Here is a 16,958-nt window from a genome sequence, read left to right as displayed (position 1 = left end):
ATTTTTCAAAAGCTCCTGTTTACTGTTCACCTGCTGTCTCCACAGGATGGATCCTGCACTACTCTGTGCTGTTATGGTCACTTTTATGAATGCATATAACACTTGGTTATACAGTTAAACCCTCAGCTTACATGGCGTTTGCATACCTGCAACCCCTGTGTAACTCAATTTTCTGCACAAGTTGGGGGGTGGCAGGGAGGACAGGAACCAGGCTGCCACCTGGCTCCAGGCTCCCCTCCATTCCTTGGAGCCAGAAGACTGACCAGCCCACCAGGGCTACGTCTACACGTGAAGCCAACATCGAAGTAGCTTATTTCGATGTAGCGACATCGAAATAGGCTATTTCGATGAATAACGTCTACACGTCCTCCAGGGCTGGCAACGTCGACGTTCAACATCGACGTTGCGCAGCACCACATTGAAATAGGCGCTGCGAGGGAACATCTACATGCCAAAGTAGCACACATCGAAATAAGGGTGCCAGGCACAGCTGCAGACAGGGTCACAGGGCGGACTCAACAGCAAGCCGCTCCCTTAAAGGGCCCCTCCCAGACACAGTTGCACTAAACACCACAAGATCCACAGAGCCGACAACTGGTTGCAGACCCTGTGCATGCAGCATGGATCCCCAGCTGCCGCAGCAGCAGCCAGAAGCCCTGGGCTAAGGGCTGCTGCACACGGTGACCATAGAGCCCCGCAGGGGCTGGAGAGAGAGCGTCTCTCAACCCCTCAGGTGATGGCCACCATGGCGGACCCCGCTATTTCGATGTTGCGGGACGCGGATCGTCTACACGTGCCCTACTTCGACATTCAACTTCGAAGTAGGGCGCTATTCCCATCCCCTCATGGGGTTCGCGGCTTCGACGTCTCGCCGCCTAACGGTGATGTTAACATCGAAATAGCGCCCAACACGTGTAGCCGTGACGGGCGCTATTTCGAAGTTAGTGCCGCTACTTCGAAGTAGCGTGCACGTGTAGACATGGCTCAGGGCTGATCAGTTTCCTGGCTGTGTCTCCCTGCCTTCCCTCAACCGCTTGGCTGGGGGAAGGCAGGGAGAAGGGGCTCTTAGCCAGTTGTGGGCAACTAGGCAGGTTGGCAGCTGCAGAGCAGCTACAAGTTGTGCTTAGTTTGCATTAAAGTGAGTAATGCCCAACTTGAAGCTGCATATTTTCAGGGTTTACTGTACATTATAATCTTCCAATCTGAACAGGAATCAGAGTTGCCTGACTTGTGTGCCAAGGAAAGAAACAACACCAGCTTACTTTTGGCATTCAGGGCGCAGTTGAACATAGTGGACCATTGCTTTCGGATACAGGAAGTGGGCACTGAGTGGTGGGATCACATCATTGTGTTGGTCTGGGATGATGAGCAGTGACCACCTTCCTGGAACTGTATGTGGAGCTTGCCCAGTACTGCGGCACCAGAACACCAAAATGAGAGTTGCCCTCTGTAGAGAAGCACGTGAAAATTGACGTTTAGAAGCTGGTAACTCCAGACTGCTGCAACTCAGCCATAAATCAGTTCAGAGTTAGGTGGTCAACCCTTGGAGCTACATTAACAGAAGCATGCAGGGCCATGCATCACATCCTGCTATGAAGGTCTGTGACTCTTGGCAACGTGTGAAATAATGGATGTCTGCGGCAATGGGATTCCTTACTTGCAGAATAGATGGTACATACATTACAATGTTGGTCTCAGACAATCTTGTGATGGAGTACACCAATAGAAAGGGGTACTTCTCTATGGTATTACAGGTGCTTGTAGATTGCTATAGGCATTTCTGTGACAACTTGGGATGATCTGGGTTGGGGGGGCATGACGTGTCATAAAGAACACTGGTGTGTACAGAAAGCTCTAAGCAAACCCAGAAGATTCTAGTGGGGAGTGCTGAAAGGCCCATAGTGATCTCTGCAGGCCCCATATACCCTCATTACTATGATTCCTGAAGCCTTAATGGGCAACCTTGACAGCAGCAAGGAACACTTCAGCAATAAGCTAAACAGATGCAAAATGATCTTAGGATATATCTTTGGGAGACTAAAATCATGCTGGTGTTGCATTTATGGCAGATTAAACCTAAATAAGGGAATCATTCGTAAAGTCACAATAGCTTGCTGCACACCCCATAATATTTGTGAGGCTGAGGGTGATTGGTGCAGAGCTAGTCTACAGAAACTAAGCCACTCTGCACTGGATGGGGAAAGATGGAAGGAAACAGTGGGAGAGGCATCAGACACCAACGGGCGCTGAGCCCACAGTGATTGATGATGATGATTAAGGGTGAAGAAGTTCCCCTGAGGACAAAGCACTAAGGCAGCATGCCTGGCTTCTGAGTTTGTGCAGCCGTATAGCTGTAAGCACCCATTATTAGAAGGGCACAGCAGGGAGCTATTTGAACCAGGGAGGCTTTGAAGCAACATTTTGGCAATAAACACTAGTATTGTCTTTCTATGTAGCATTCTGCCTCACTTTGTTAACTTGCGGCCTTGCAGGAAAATTATAAGTTCTCCTGACTATGATTCGTAGTCAACAAACAATCAAACTGCCACTATGTGTTACTTCCAGCAGCAACCACCACATGTATGAAATGAGTAAGTACTGGATATCTCTCAGAGAGTTTGTTTTTATTAAATACCAAGTAACACTCACAAAAGGCTTGGTGAGAAGGGAGAAAGCAGTGCAAGGCAACGTGGGTGCTTACAGCTACAAGTCGAGCTATCATTTTGGAAGCTGTGTGATGGGGTGGAGTGAAAAGGACATGTAGATGTTCTGGGAAGTTGCAAAGAATACGTGGGATGAACTTGAGCATGCCAGAGAAAAGTTCTGTATTGGCTGCTGGAGAAAGGGTTATGGGTGGATAAGCATACATGTTCTGCCTGGCACATGATTAGAGACGAACAATATCACCTGCTCTTTGCCCTTTACCATGTGCTTCTCCTTCTCTATTCTGTCCTGCCTTTCTCTTTTAAATGTTTCCTTCATGGTCTGTCTCCACTCCCTGCATTCTCTTTTTTTAACCTTCGAGGATTGGAGCATCTGGCATTTTACTCAATGGCATGTTTGATCTAGAAAAGAATAAATACATAAAGTATTCTTCCATTTATTTTCCACCCATTCTATTTCCTACTACTAACTTTAGACATATTAAATTACATGACTTCTCACTATGGTATTTGGCAATTCCTAATGTCTCTTTTGCAGTATTAATCAGTTACTGAGAAATAACTATCTTCAGACACACTGAAGACTGAAAAATAAGATGTCACATTTACTGCTGACCCTGTTCGACTTTCAAGAGTCCAGCAAACCAAATCCTCTTTAAACATTACAACTTCCCCATATTCCTCTCTTCACTATCTTATGACAATTAATTCTACTCATTAGCTGTGGCCGTCTTTCCAACCATTCTACTTTTCCTTCAGGGTTTTAAGTCAGTTGTGTAGTTTTCACATGGTTCCCCAGGAGACACAAGAACCTTGATGTTCTTGTCATTTGTCTCTATTTTAAAAACTTAAGTGGATGTATTCAAAGATTGAAATTAAAGTGTAATTTTCTAGTAACTAAGAAACCCTTTAAATATATTCATGTAAGTATTTGAGTGACAAGTTAAAAATGGAATCCCCCCCCTTTTTTTCTGGAAAGATAAAATGTCTCCCCAAGTCCTGTTTTATTCAGAAACCTGAATCTGAGATGTCAGGGGTGGAACAAGCTTTCACTGTAGAAATATTTACAAGTGACCCTATTATTTCTATATAAATGCTGAAGATAACAATGGAACTGAAAAACTTGTGTTTTTAAACCCATCACAGATGCTAGCTAACACAGGACTTTCCCCTTTGCTGCTATGGTGGTGAGAAACAATTTCAGCAAATAACAAAGAAATAATAGGATGGAAGAGCTCAGTACATGAAAGAACTGTATTGTACATCTTTTACTTGTTGCAGTCGTTAAACAAATTTACATACAAATTTAAGTCAAAACAGATCACTTCTGATTATATCTAAATCTATTTCATACAAATGTGCTGGCACATTAGATCTAACGGGTTCACCTGTTGGAATCAGGAACTCAACTCTACAAGTAACACTTTAGAATTATAGTTGCTTTAATCCAAAGATCTTGATGTACTTTTACAAACATGAATTAAAGCTGTACCCTCACTTTATATGCAGGCATCATTAAACAAATTTTTGTTTCCATGCCAAAATGTGTATTGTGATAGTCATTTTTAAATACAGCCATTAATTTAAAATAAAGAATGCTGTAGTTAACGCACAATTGTTTGGAAGTCAGGACATTTGGAGTTGGAAGTTAAAAGTCAACATTTGAAAGATTAAAATGATTATTTTGCTGATAGTTCTAAAACCTGTCAGGTTGTATGGAAATTCTTGTGGTTCCAAACTGAATTGTGTGTATTGTCTGTACTGATCCCGACTACTTTGCCTTGTATATGGTCTCGAAAGTGTTTGCAGGCGTTGAACACTGCTCTGAGCTCCAGTATATTTATGTGCAGTGACTGTTCCGTGGAGGACCACAGTCCTTGCGTCACCTTTTCGCCCATGTGTGCTCCCTACCCTATGTGGGAGGTGTCGGTAGTGAGAAAAACAGATATTTGTGGTTGGTGAAAGGGCACCCCTGTTAGCATGTTCTTGGGATTCACCCACCATTGCAGGGATCTGCGCACCTCTGTCGTGGGCAACACCACCCTGTGGACGGTGTGTGCTGCCGGTTTGTAGATGCTCGCCAGCCAGTGCCGCATGCTGCGCATATGCAATCGGGCGTTCTGTACCACAAACGCTGCTGCCATGTGGCCCAGCAGCTGTAAGCACGTCAGAACCGGCACCGTAGGGCTGAAGGTGATGACTTGCACGAGGGAACCAATGGCGCGAAAGCGGGCATCTGGTAGATAAACCCTTGCTGTGATGGAATTTATACGTGCCCCTATGAACTCTATGTCCTGTGCGGGGTCTATCTTTGATTTTGCCAGATTGATGACCAGGCCCAGCGAAGAGAACGTGTCTGCTGTGATGCGTATCATGCAAAGTACCTCCTCCTTCGAGGCCCCTTTCAGTAGGCAGTTGTCCAGATATGGGAATATAAACAACCCCGTCTGTGCAGGTAGGCTGACACCACTGCCAAGGTCTTGGTGAAGACTCTGGGGGCCGAGGAGAGGCCGAACGACAGAACCTTGTACTGAAAATGTTCTTTGCCTACCATTAACGGGAGAAAACACCTGTGAGCCGGGTGAATAGTTATGTGGAAATACGCGTCTTGTAAGTCGAGGGCTGCGAACCAATCGCCATCGTCCAGTGCCGTAAGTATAGAGGCGACTGTGATCATCCGAAAGCGTTGCTTGCGCAAGTACCGGTTGAAGCCTCGAAGATCTAGGATGGGCCTCCAGCCTCCTGTCCTTCTCTCTGTGAGGAAGTATCTTGAGTAGAACCCTTTCCCTCCGAGTTGCTCCGGCACTCTTTCCACTGCCCCTATAAGCATAAGATGGTCTACCTCCTGCTTGAGTCTCACTTCGTGGGAGGCGTCCTTTAGGTGGGGTCTGGGTGGCGGTGGGAGCGACTGGAAGGGAATCGCGTAACCCGTGGCTATGATCTCCAGTACCCATTTGTCTGTGGTGATCTTTTGCCACTGGTCGTAGAATGGTCGGAGGCGATGGTGGAATAGTAGCTTCAGATGACATTGTGCGATGGTAGTGATAGTGCAGCCCTCGATCTGTGTGTCAGACTTGTGGCCTTTGGCCCTGCCCCAAGGACGCACGGCTCTGTTGGGAACGTCGCCTAGGAGTTCTGTATTGTTGGTGCTGTTGATGTCGCCCTTGCGGTACTGGGGACGCTGTGGTTGATACTGGTATCATCTTTGTTGGGGGTAATACTTTTTCTTTCTGTATGGAGGGGTGTAAATCCCCAAGGTCCTGAGAGTAGCTCTTGAGTCTTTACTGGAATGAAGGACCGAGTTGGTTGATTCAGCAAACAGCTTCTGCGTGTCAAAGGGGAGATCAACGATCTTCGCCTGCAGATCCCTCGGGATACCCGATGTCTGGAGCCAGGACTCCCTGCGCATGACCACTGCCGTAGCTGTTGAGCGTGCTGCCGTATCCGCTACGTCTAGGGCGATCTGAACTCCTGTCCTCGAGGCTGCGTAGCCTTCCTGCACGATGGCCTTGAGCACCGGCTTCTTGTCCTCTGGAAGCGAGTCCATGAGGGAAGTCAGCCTGGAGTAGTTGTTGAAATTATGGTTCGCTAGATGCGCTGCGTAATTCGCCATTCTCAACAGTAGGGTAGAGGAGGAGTAGACCTTTCTGCCGAACAACTCTAGTTTCTTGGCATCTTTGTCCGTTCCCCCTGTCTTGTACTGAGAAGTTTTCGACCTCTGTTGAGACGATTCCACCACCAGAGAATTTGGTTGTGGGTGGCTGAACAGGAACTCCATGCCCTTCGCCGGGACGAAGTACTTCTTATCCGCTCTCTTGCTTATAGGCGGAGTGGATGCAGGGGTCTGCCATATTGTGGTGGCGGACTCCATGATTGCTTCATCAAGTGGAATAGCTATTTTGGAAGAGGCCGGAGGTCTCAGGTTTTTAAGGAGCTTATGGTGTTTCTCCTGCACCTCTGCTGTTTGGATGCCTTGCGTGAAGGCCACCCTTTTAAACAGCTCTTGGAACTGTTTGAGATCGTCCGGAGGATGGACGTCCCCTGGGGCCGTGGCCTCGTCAGGGGAAGATAGCGAAGAACTGCTAAGGTAAGCCTCTCTGGACCCCTCTGGGTCCTGTTGACGGTGATACATCCTCTCGCTAGATGCTTGCGAGGGAAAATGTCGGGGTTCCAGAATCAACTCCCCCTGAGATATCTGCGTTTCCGTCCCCGTCCGCGATTGCCCTCGGGGATATTGAACCGTCTGGGGGGATCTGCCCCTGGGAGTATGCCTATGGTGTCTATGCCCTGCGTGATGGGGCGACCATGGCAACATGGGGCACTGTTGCTGAGATGGAGACCTGGACCACTCTCGAGGTGCATACCCCCTGCGTCTGGGGGAGCGAGATCGTCTGGGTGATTGAGATAATGGAGAGACTGATTTGTGGCAGTACTCCAGGGGTTCAAAGCCCAGGAAGGGCGATGGTGGTCCGAGCCATGGTGATGCTGGCTGTAGGAACGGGGATGGGGGCTCAGGGTATAGTGGAGGTGACCCTTGCTGCCTCGTTGGAGTCCGCAGCATAAGTGGAGGGCTTAGAGCGAGTAGCCCTGTAGCCCTGTCTGCAGAACGGCTGCAGTGCCAGGTTTTCTGTGCTGCCTTTCCCCTCCCCTGTGGGGCTGGCTCCGCCCCTTTCCACGTCAGGGATCTCAGCCCCGCTGTCTGCGCCGCGCTCGGCACGCTCCGCTGCGGTGCCGCGCGGGTGGTCTCCCCTGGTGCCTGCAGGCCGCGTGCCTGTGAGCTCTGCACCGCCGGTTCCCCGGGGGTCGGTGCCGCTAGCTGCGGTGCCGCCGGTTCCGGCACTTGCCTGGCCGCTGCCCTGCCCATGGTGTGGGGCAGCTGTTTGATTATCGGAGGCTCAGCCTCTGCCACGTGCGTCTCCGTGCCACTGCCGCTCAGCTGTGACTGCGGCTGGGGGCTATGCTCTCCACCCGTCCCGCTCGCTGTGGCTGCCGGCAGGGATCGGGTTGGTGAAAGCTTCCTCCGTTTTTGCACTGATGGGGTTAGGGAAGCAGCTTTCCTTTCATGGGCCCCTGCGGGTCCCTCCTGCTGAGGCCGCTTCGGTGTGTCTGGCTGGAGGGCCTTGTCAAAGAGCAGCATTTTCAGCCGCATCTCTCTGTCCTTCCTTGCTCTGGCTGTGAGCTTTGCGCAGAAGGAGCATTTCTGGGTGACATGAGATTCCCCGGGGCACCTAATGCACTGACTGTGCCCATCGGAGGCCGGCATCGCTTCGTGACATGACTCGCACTTTTTGAATCCTGAAGAGGACATTGTGGTGAGTCTTTGAGTTGTTAATAGGGTACTTAGCACCTTCTCTGTGCCTGTTCCCCTCTCGAACTCAGCCTGCCGCGGCAGGAGGCCTAATGGCCTTACGTCCCCGGGCCTCCGCTGCTCCGCTTGCTACTAAGGCTGTAAAACTTTACTTTTTGCTCTTTTTTTTTGAAAACAATAACAAGCTAACTTAAGCTAAAAGACTGAAAAAGAAACTCTCAACACTTTAAAAACATAAAATACGCTAACTCTGGCCGTAGCCTGAGCGGATTCCATCTGCAGCCGATGGCGGTTAAAGAGGAACTGGCGGGGACCGGATCGTGCACGTGGCCGGGAGCGCGCAAGGGAGTGGCACGCGCCGGCGCATGCGTGGTCCGGCAGAAACTGCTGGAAAGATCCGACCTGCGGCGCCGGGGCGAGCCCGACACCTATCGTGGAGCACCCACGGGGACACTCGAGGAAGAAGCATCAGGTTATCAATCCACACCTCCTCTCTTCAGCTGGGACTGCCTTGTATCTTCTTGCTTGTAGGCAGGGAGCAAGCTCTGAGTCAGGCTTCAGTGGCTCCCAAGGCAAAGGGAGCCCAGAGTAGGCGGTCAGGATGTGGAGAGGATTTATCAATCAGGAAGGGAAAAAAGGAACAGCAGCAAATGACAGGAAGAGGAGTGAGCTGCAGTTTGGAGCTCAGGGGAAGAGATGAGGTAGGAGGCCCAGTTTTCAGGCATTAGAAAGTTAGCAACCCTAAAACAACCTGTTCCACTCTGTAATTACCTGTGGTACTTGGGAGTATCTTTCTCAGATCTGAAGAATAATTCTGGTGTGATAGGTTCTCTGTCTCACCAACAGAAGTTAGTCCAGTAAAAGGTATTACCTCAATCACCTTGTTTTGTTAATCTAATGATATAATTTCTAATTATGGGAGCTGCTATGAGCACGGGGTTCTTTCTAGGCCTGGCAGTTTGGCTCTCTCAACTGTCCAAAATGCCAACTGTCTCAGGTTTTCAGAATATTTAACAAAGAGAATCCCATATCCAATTCACATATTATGTCTACACTAGCCCCAAACTTCGAAATGGCCATTTGCATGGCAATTTCGAAGTTTGGGGCTAGTGTAGACATGGCCATTCCATTACTAATGAACTATATTAATTACCTCCCACCCCATTCCCCACACTTCTAGTTAATTTAGAAAGTTAATTTGATCAACCTATTCAAAAAAACTTAATCACTAAATATCAGAACAATTGCTAGTTAAGCCAGTAGTATCAACACCCTCAACATCTCCAACAGTACCTAAATACTTCAATACTCTAGCTTAACAACAAATTTCACAGATGAACAATCGACCTATTTTTAATTCCAGTGTACACATCCAATACCTCTCAGTTACACTGAAATGCAAAACCTTAACTGTTTTTCTTATGGATATGCATGTCATGAAAAAAATCTTTGATATGTTATGTTTACATTAACAAATATGAAAATAGGGCTTTGCATTTGAGTGCTTGGGGTTAGAGGAAGCAGGGATGTAAAGAGAAGATCATAGATGGGGGTGAAATTATCCAGAGACATTCATGGCTTGGTGTGGGCTGTGTGTATATTGTGTTAGAGAAGCAGAAGAGAGTCTGTGGAGAAAGAACGATGCATGTGATGGCGGGAGTGGTGTGGGAATATACAAAATATTTTGGGAAGTCATGGCAGGGAGTAAGAATATATAAGGGGAGGTATGGAGAGTGGATGTGTGTGTGACACAGATCATCAATGGAAGAAACTGGAAATTCAGTGAGGGAGGAAAGGTACCAGGAAACAAAAAGCTTGAGAGAAAATGCTCTCAAACAAGCTTCCTATGGTTCCTCAGTGGATCACTCTCTTCTCTAAAGCAGAAGTGTCCAAAAAAAATTGAATGGATTGCCACATGCCCCTCTGCAGCCAGGGCCCGCCTTCCGCAGCAAGGCAGTCTACCCCCGCATCCTCCTACAAACTGCTGGTGACTCATTGGAGCTGCGCTGCATGAGCCACCCAACCCTGCGCTGTGCCACAAGACACACAGCCTCAAGCCACCCAAGCTGCCCAGCTCTGAGCCACGCTGCATGAACCACTCAGCCCCAAGCTGCACCAACCCCGAGACGCCACCTGAACCCCATGGCCCAAGTGAACTGCAGGAAGACCTGCCTCTGCTGCCACACTGTTCCCACCAAGTGGTGGGGCATGTGTGCGGCTCTACCAAGCCACTTCACCACACTGCGCTGTCCAGTTCATGAGGTGGAGAACAGACAGCATATTGGACACCGTGACTCAAACTCCCCTCTAGCCTCATTTCTTACTCTTTTTTAAGTGAGCACAAAGCTGAGGGAAAATGTACCAGGAAGCAGGGATGAAAGAGATGGTGTAGAGACAGGCAGGGGTGGGGAACAGGACTCTGCAGCAGGTTTGAGAACAGGTGACACTGGGCTCACAGTCAGCCACATATTTAATTTTATTTTGGGGGAACATGGTGGATTCCTTTTTCCCTTCTCTTGCAATCAGGTAACCCATGCCCCACGCAAACACCAACACCCGCCATTGTCCCCAACAAATTAATAAACACATTAACTGGATTTTTCTACAAAGTTGAGGGGCAGCAAAAGAGACAGCTTTCACATTTACATTGTTATATTTCACATTTAACACTCTGAAATAAATGGCAATTCATTTCCCCAGGCTATTGTTTTAAGCTACCAGCAAACTCTGGTAGACACCACATTAAGTTTACCTTCAGAAGTGGTTGCAAAGATGTAGACAATTAAGTTTTAAATATTTAAGCTACCAATGAGAAGCTAAGCTCTGTAACAAGGAGCCACTTCCACAATGGTAAATATGGAACCCTGAGTTTTAATGAGTTCTCCAAGACCTATTGTGCTCTTGGAGATAAAACCAAGAACCAAATCTCTGCTGTAATACATTCGGAAAAAACCAAAACCAAAACCAAAACTACTTACAATCCAGCAATGCCCTACTTCTTATCCAAAATTGATTCAGTGGTCTTTCAGTCTTACTGGTGTTGAACAAACATCCTGAAATAAAAATTATCATTTGTGACATGAACAACCATTACCAGAACTCATAATGGCACACTTCTATAATTATCAATGTATAGTGCTTTAAAAGAAAGACTGCTGCTTAGTCAGAGATTTACAATACATCAGCTGCATTATGTATGCAATTCATAAGCTAAAAAGCTAAGTGATGGAGAAACTAAATGTTAATGGCAAAGTTAGAAATAGCAAATTACAAGCAATGTCCCAATGTCTTACAATTGACAATATTACATTGCGCAAAAAGAGTGTACCCAGACAACCTATAAGAAATTGAATACACTGTCACAGTCTATGTATCAATTCATATAAAATACTACAAATTGATTGGTAATTGCAATTGTTATTCTATCATAAAAAGTTACAATTTATTTTAAAAAATACAGCCAAAATAGAATTTACAGTTGTAGTCAGGTTTCAGTACATTTACAGTAGCTTTTATACAATAGCAAGACAGTTACTGTGATAAGCTGATGTTTACATTAAAACTGAACTACCAGAAAGATGTGGATGTGAGATGGAATGAGCAAACAAATGACTTAAGAGTGACACTGACAGGAGGGAGAACAGAAAAATTGTGCTGAGAGCACAGGATGGGTTTGTCATTAAGTTTACATTACAATAAAGTTTTTTGAAACTGTTCCAAATGTAACTAAAAGCTGTACCAGGACATATACCAGTAAGGAACAATGTAGCAGGCTGTGCAATAAATATTTTTAAGAAAAAAATATTTTTAACTATTCAGTTCATTGTTTAGAACAGTGCTCCCATCTTTAATCGACAGGATTCTGAAATGTATAAAACCATTCATTTTCCCATTCAAACTTGAAATACCAGGGGTGGCCAACCTTTTTTCATTGGGGGCTATGTGGCAATCTTTTACATGTCCCAGGGACCAAACACAAAATAACCCCAAACTGCTCCCCCTGCCCCTAGGTTTAAACCCCTTGCAGCCCCAAACAATCCTCTACCCCCAGGCTTAAACCCCTCGCAGCCCCAAACAATCCGCTACCCCCAGGCTTAAACCCCTTGCAGCCCCAAACCGCCCCTCCACTCCCTGGCTTAAACCCCTTGCAGCCTCAAACTTCCCTCCTCCCACACCAGGCTTAACCCCTTGCAGCCCCAAACACAAGATTAACTTACTTTAACCAGGAGCTCCATGTGCTACTGTCCCCCTGCTGCTCCTTCGCCAGGTCGCTGTCTCCCCCCAGCCCTTTTACTCCCTTCCCCGACCTACAGCACGGCAGGAGCAGCACCCTGCCGTGCTGCACTGAAATTATGGGACTCAGTTTAATTGGTTTAACAGCCAGATCCATTCTGCCAGCTATTAAAGCAGTTAAATTGAGTTCAATTCTTTCAGTGTGGTAGGGCAGGGAGCCAAAGGAGTGAGCAGTGGCAGCGGCAAGAACCACAGATGGCTTCTTAAAGAGCCACATGTGGCTTGGAGCTACCCAGCTGTCTTTCAAAATGGCACCGCTGCCAGCTCTGTGGGCTGGATGATAAGGCTCGTTAGGGCAGATTCTGGCCTGTGGACCACGTGTCGGCCACCCCTTGTTTATACTAAAAATAATTTTTCCCTTAAATCAAAAATTATAAACCTGAATAATTTTATCCCTCAATTGGCAAAATTTTTTATTGGCTGGTAACAAGCATAGTTCTACAAGTCATGACTAAATGCAAACTAGTCAAATTGGTGAAGGTTGAATGTGGAAAATAAATAAACTATGTGTTCTGGAGAACATCCACCAAGCACATAGAACTGTTAAAAGTACCTTTCATGCCCATGATGTGGTAGTAATTTTCAGATTTTAATTTTCAGTAGTAGGGCAGCTGATGTTACTGGACTGTACCAAATTGGCCAGCCTCCTATCCAACATTAATGTGAGTTAGAAAAATTTAACTGCAGACAGTAGAAATTATTCAACAGCATGAAACTGAAAACAATCAGCTGGGCAATGATGCAAGAATCCGTGGACACTGTTGCTTGAAAATATGTGTCCATTTAGAAAAAAAGTTATGGGCTTCACCTGAAATTCATTAAAGCGGGTACATTTATCTGAGCAGCGGTAAACTTCAAAGCAAACATCATTCCTTAAAAAAAAAAAAAAAAAAAAAAACCAAAAAAACCCAAACTCTATAAGACACCAAAAGTGCAATGACAATTGCAACAGTTAAAATAAATGCTGGTTAATTAACAAAATTAATGTAAAAATAAAACAATCCCTTTATTCATTTGTTTGTTTTATTGTTTACAATCACCCCTTACCAACCTAGCTCCCCCAACTCCTGATCAGTAGCATGAATTTATATTACAAGAAATGAAAACGATTTATTTTTGAACAAACGAGGGAGGGAATGTGGTGGACAGAACAGAAAAACCTGCATTATGGGGACTCAGATCATTATAAATAGAAGAATAATGGACCACCAGGCACAAAATAACCTGTACTCTAGGCTCAATCAGTAATAAAAACTTATTTAGTTATAAAAATACAACATAAATCTGATTAAGTAATAAACTATTTTGGAAAATAGTTTATTCTTATTCAGTTTCCCACCATATAATACAAATGTCTGGTAACTACCAATATACAACACTAGAACATATTAACCCCTTGACATCCAGAATTACATCAATCTCATTGCCAATGACAGAGGCGCACTACAATCAGCTGCATCAAGGTATTAACAGAATATAAAAAAAACTGCATGCTTTCTGTGATTTCCCTGTCCTTTTCGTGGTACTGATTCCTCGAACAAGAACTTCAGCTCTTTTCAAAGCATCTGAAAGGAAAGTGAATTTAATTACAAAGGTCTAATTTCAATTTTAATCTTTTTTTGCCTTTTTAGGATTTCTGACAATCATGTTCCATAGAATGGGCAAGAATGAACTATAGCAAAACACTGAATACACAACTCAGAGAAGGAGGACAATTTATTTTTTTCTAAAATTAAATAGTGACACCTTAGTTCAGTCGACACACTTCTTCACTGGGCTGGGTTTTCCTATTTGTTTTGGACAATATTCCAAGGTTCATCTATCTACAAAAATAGGACGGATACTTCTTGATTTTCATTAAATGCCAGATAATTTACAAGTCCTTGAAAACCAGGTGAAAAAAGGAAATCGTCCTGCATCCCTCAGAACACTCTGCAGCATTTATCTTATGTACTAGAAAGGAGGAATTTTAATCTTCTTTGAATTTTTAAAAGTTGCCGAGGAAGGCTTTTTGCTAGCTGTTGGGGACAGTTTATCATAACTGCCTTGGTGATGTGCATTTATATCACCTTTGTACAGAATCCATGTTTTCCACATTTATACAGAAGGACCAATAATTTGAGAGTTGTAGTCTGCTGTCTCCATTCTTAGGATATATGGGATGATGCTGTCAATCTGAACATTCCCAATCAGTCCTGCAAAGAACAACTCTTCTGTGATGTTAGCACTCATCAGTCTGAGGGCAGGCAGTCGGAGTAGAAGCCTAGATAGCCTGAAAAACAGATTTGGCAAAAGAGCATTACAGTTTAACAGGTAAAGCGAGGCTTCCTTTTTGATGTTATCTGTAGTTATCAGTAAGAAAAAACAAAGGATTACACTTTTGGTCATGGTTCCTTAAAACCCCAGTTCTAAGGAAGTTTAATATTGCTTTTGTAGGCATGGAAGACACATCTTTGAGGCAGCATGAAGATCTTAACAAGCATTTCAATATATGTGGGTTGTACAACATGCTAAAAACTGAGGGTCTGAGAAAACTGTAGCAAGTAAAAGAAAACAAATGGAAGACCTGGCTTCAAAGAGTCAGGTATGTACAATTCAAAAAATGAGATACATGTGTATAAAATTTAACTTTTAAACATAAAAATGTAATACACTAATTTTTAAAATAATGTATGTAAGAATAAAGTCACATGACTTTAATGACTAAAAGAGGAACTAAGGTTTGTCAACATTTTTCACTTAACTGAGTCTCAAATTTCTTACAAGGAACTATCTCACAAATCAAGGTAACTAAAGCTCCAAAGAAAACAAATAAAAGAAAAATCAAGCATGTGATGTTTACATACCTGTAGGTATCATCTGGATATGCTTTTGTTACATAATCCTGGAACTCCACATAAGCCTTTTCTTGAAACTTTTCAATCTGTATCACATTTTCTAGACCTGGGTGATCTGAAATACAATTTATATTGTTATATCTGCTCTGGATAAGATGCATGAAACCAACAACGCCCATCTGGTATAACCATCCTATTATTTCTTTTGCCACTGTAGCAATTTCTGGTTTTCTGCCAATGTTGATGTTGGACGTTTCCCCTTTTTTGGATTCTTTTCTTAGATGACAAAGATCTAGTTTAGCCAGATAAATACATTAAACCACTCTTGTAATCCAAGCAAATGATGTTCTTGTCACATGTAGAACTATTTACATAATCTTATTCACATTTGATCTTGGCTCTGGTTTCTGCTTTGCCAAAGAACATAACAGCTTTATTCCGATATGTTGACAGTTACTGGATAATTGTGTGCTTAAACATTACATGGAGTCTAGCTGACATCCCAGATTTCATTTTCTTTACGTTATTTCCTCTCAGGAACTGCCAGTGCTAGTTATCCACTCAGTACCACTCCCTCTCTGGTAAACCAATTCCTCCCAACCCACCTCCCTGCTCTAGTTCAGTTCTGCACACCTGAAAAGGAGCACATTTCCCCAAACCTGAGTCAGTGCTGTTGCCTTGTCCTATGAGCTTGGCATGCAGGGGGCTTCCCACTCCTCTTGCCCTGTCTGTGTCTGTGATTTGTCCACGGCTACCTCCTGCCTACAAGTTCAGTGCAGCAGATACCTGCCCTGCTCCTGTCAACCACTGTTGCCAAACTCTGCTGCGCATGCTGTGGAATGTCAGGGACCAGTATGAGGAGGGCATACAGCTACTACTGCTCCGACCCCACAAGCATGAAGAGGTGATCAGCGATGAACTAAGCCAACAGAGAGAGCACGGGGTTGTTTTTATACCCAGCCTGAACCTGACATATGTAATCAGGTGCCATTGGGTCTGGATTGGGTTGGAAGGTCCTACAATTCCCTCAAACCCAATATTTCATAGATCAATGGTATTAATGTTCTGTCCTATAGAAGGATTCCTTAATTTCTTAACCCATATCTGAAATATAAAGCTGGATTCCAAAGTAAAGAGCAGAAGGGAAGATCAAATGGGACCATGTAGAGGTAATATGTTTTGAGAGGAAAAGTTATTGCTAGAAGAAACATCTTTTTTTCTCCTTCATGACATTACTTTCAAAGCCCAGCTATATGTGGTTAGCTAGTAACTCTAAAAAGACAGGCTGAAGAACTCTGTGCTAGTTTAACGATAACTAAAATAGTACCCTGCTGATCCTAATGTGTATGCATGACACCACATGGAAAGAAAAGCCATCATTAAATGGATAAACAGAATTCCTTGTAGCAGCCACACAGATTTCAGATAAGGGCATAGTGTAATACATTCCCAGGGAAGTTGCCACCCACTAGGTCAGTTAGCCATGAGACCCTAAAGGCACAGAAACATCTGCTAGTTCACAACATGACTGGATGAATATTCTTTTCCAGTTAGAAAAGACTTCCAGAGATACTTCTGACATGTAAGTGTCAGGAGACAGTAACTGGAAACACAGAGGAAACGGGGTCAAGGCTTTGAAATATGAGCAAACTTTTAAAACCTCTTCCATTTGACGGGTGTGAAACTTCCTAGTGAAATGTCTTTTAGACTCCCCACACTCCTATGAGCTCTTCTGACATGGACAAAACAACCTCTCCTAAAACCTAGCAGTCATTCTGTCAAGTAAAGGCCTTTGATGCATATTTGCATCATCTTTTGCTATACTGATGCAAGACAGCAACACAGGGTGGGTAACTG

At 44.8% G+C, this 16,958-nt stretch overlaps 1 protein-coding gene and 1 long non-coding RNA gene across 9 annotated transcripts in view; one reads left to right on the top strand and one right to left on the bottom strand.

Annotated features, from left to right (window-relative positions):
- LOC142022201 (uncharacterized) overlaps window positions 1–16,958 on the top strand; it is an 85,533-nt gene that overhangs the window by 1,434 nt on the left and 67,141 nt on the right. For all 3 annotated transcript variants that reach the window (XR_012647885.1, XR_012647886.1, XR_012647883.1), the window contains exon 2: window positions 14,701–14,848. This is a non-coding gene — a long non-coding RNA (uncharacterized LOC142022201). The remainder of the gene's footprint in view (window positions 1–14,700; window positions 14,849–16,958) is intronic.
- The window catches only part of NR2C1 (nuclear receptor subfamily 2 group C member 1), a 116,779-nt gene continuing 111,950 nt past the window's right edge, over window positions 12,130–16,958 (bottom strand). For 5 of the 6 annotated variants that reach the window (XM_075011771.1, XM_075011728.1, XM_075011738.1 and 2 more), the window contains 2 exons: window positions 15,111–15,216; window positions 12,130–14,536 (listed from right to left, as the gene is read on the bottom strand). In XM_075011771.1, the coding sequence (XP_074867872.1) occupies window positions 14,362–14,536; window positions 15,111–15,216 (281 nt within the window). In that variant the 3' untranslated portion in view covers window positions 12,130–14,361. The remainder of the gene's footprint in view (window positions 14,537–15,110; window positions 15,217–16,958) is intronic. The other variant, XM_075011746.1, reaches the window with a different exon arrangement.

Source organism: Carettochelys insculpta, chromosome 1, assembly GCF_033958435.1.
Source record: "Carettochelys insculpta isolate YL-2023 chromosome 1, ASM3395843v1, whole genome shotgun sequence".
Classification (NCBI taxonomy): domain Eukaryota; kingdom Metazoa; phylum Chordata; order Testudines; family Carettochelyidae; genus Carettochelys; species Carettochelys insculpta.
The sequence above is the reverse complement of the archived record's forward strand: the minus strand, read 5'-3'. Positions and strand labels throughout refer to the sequence as shown.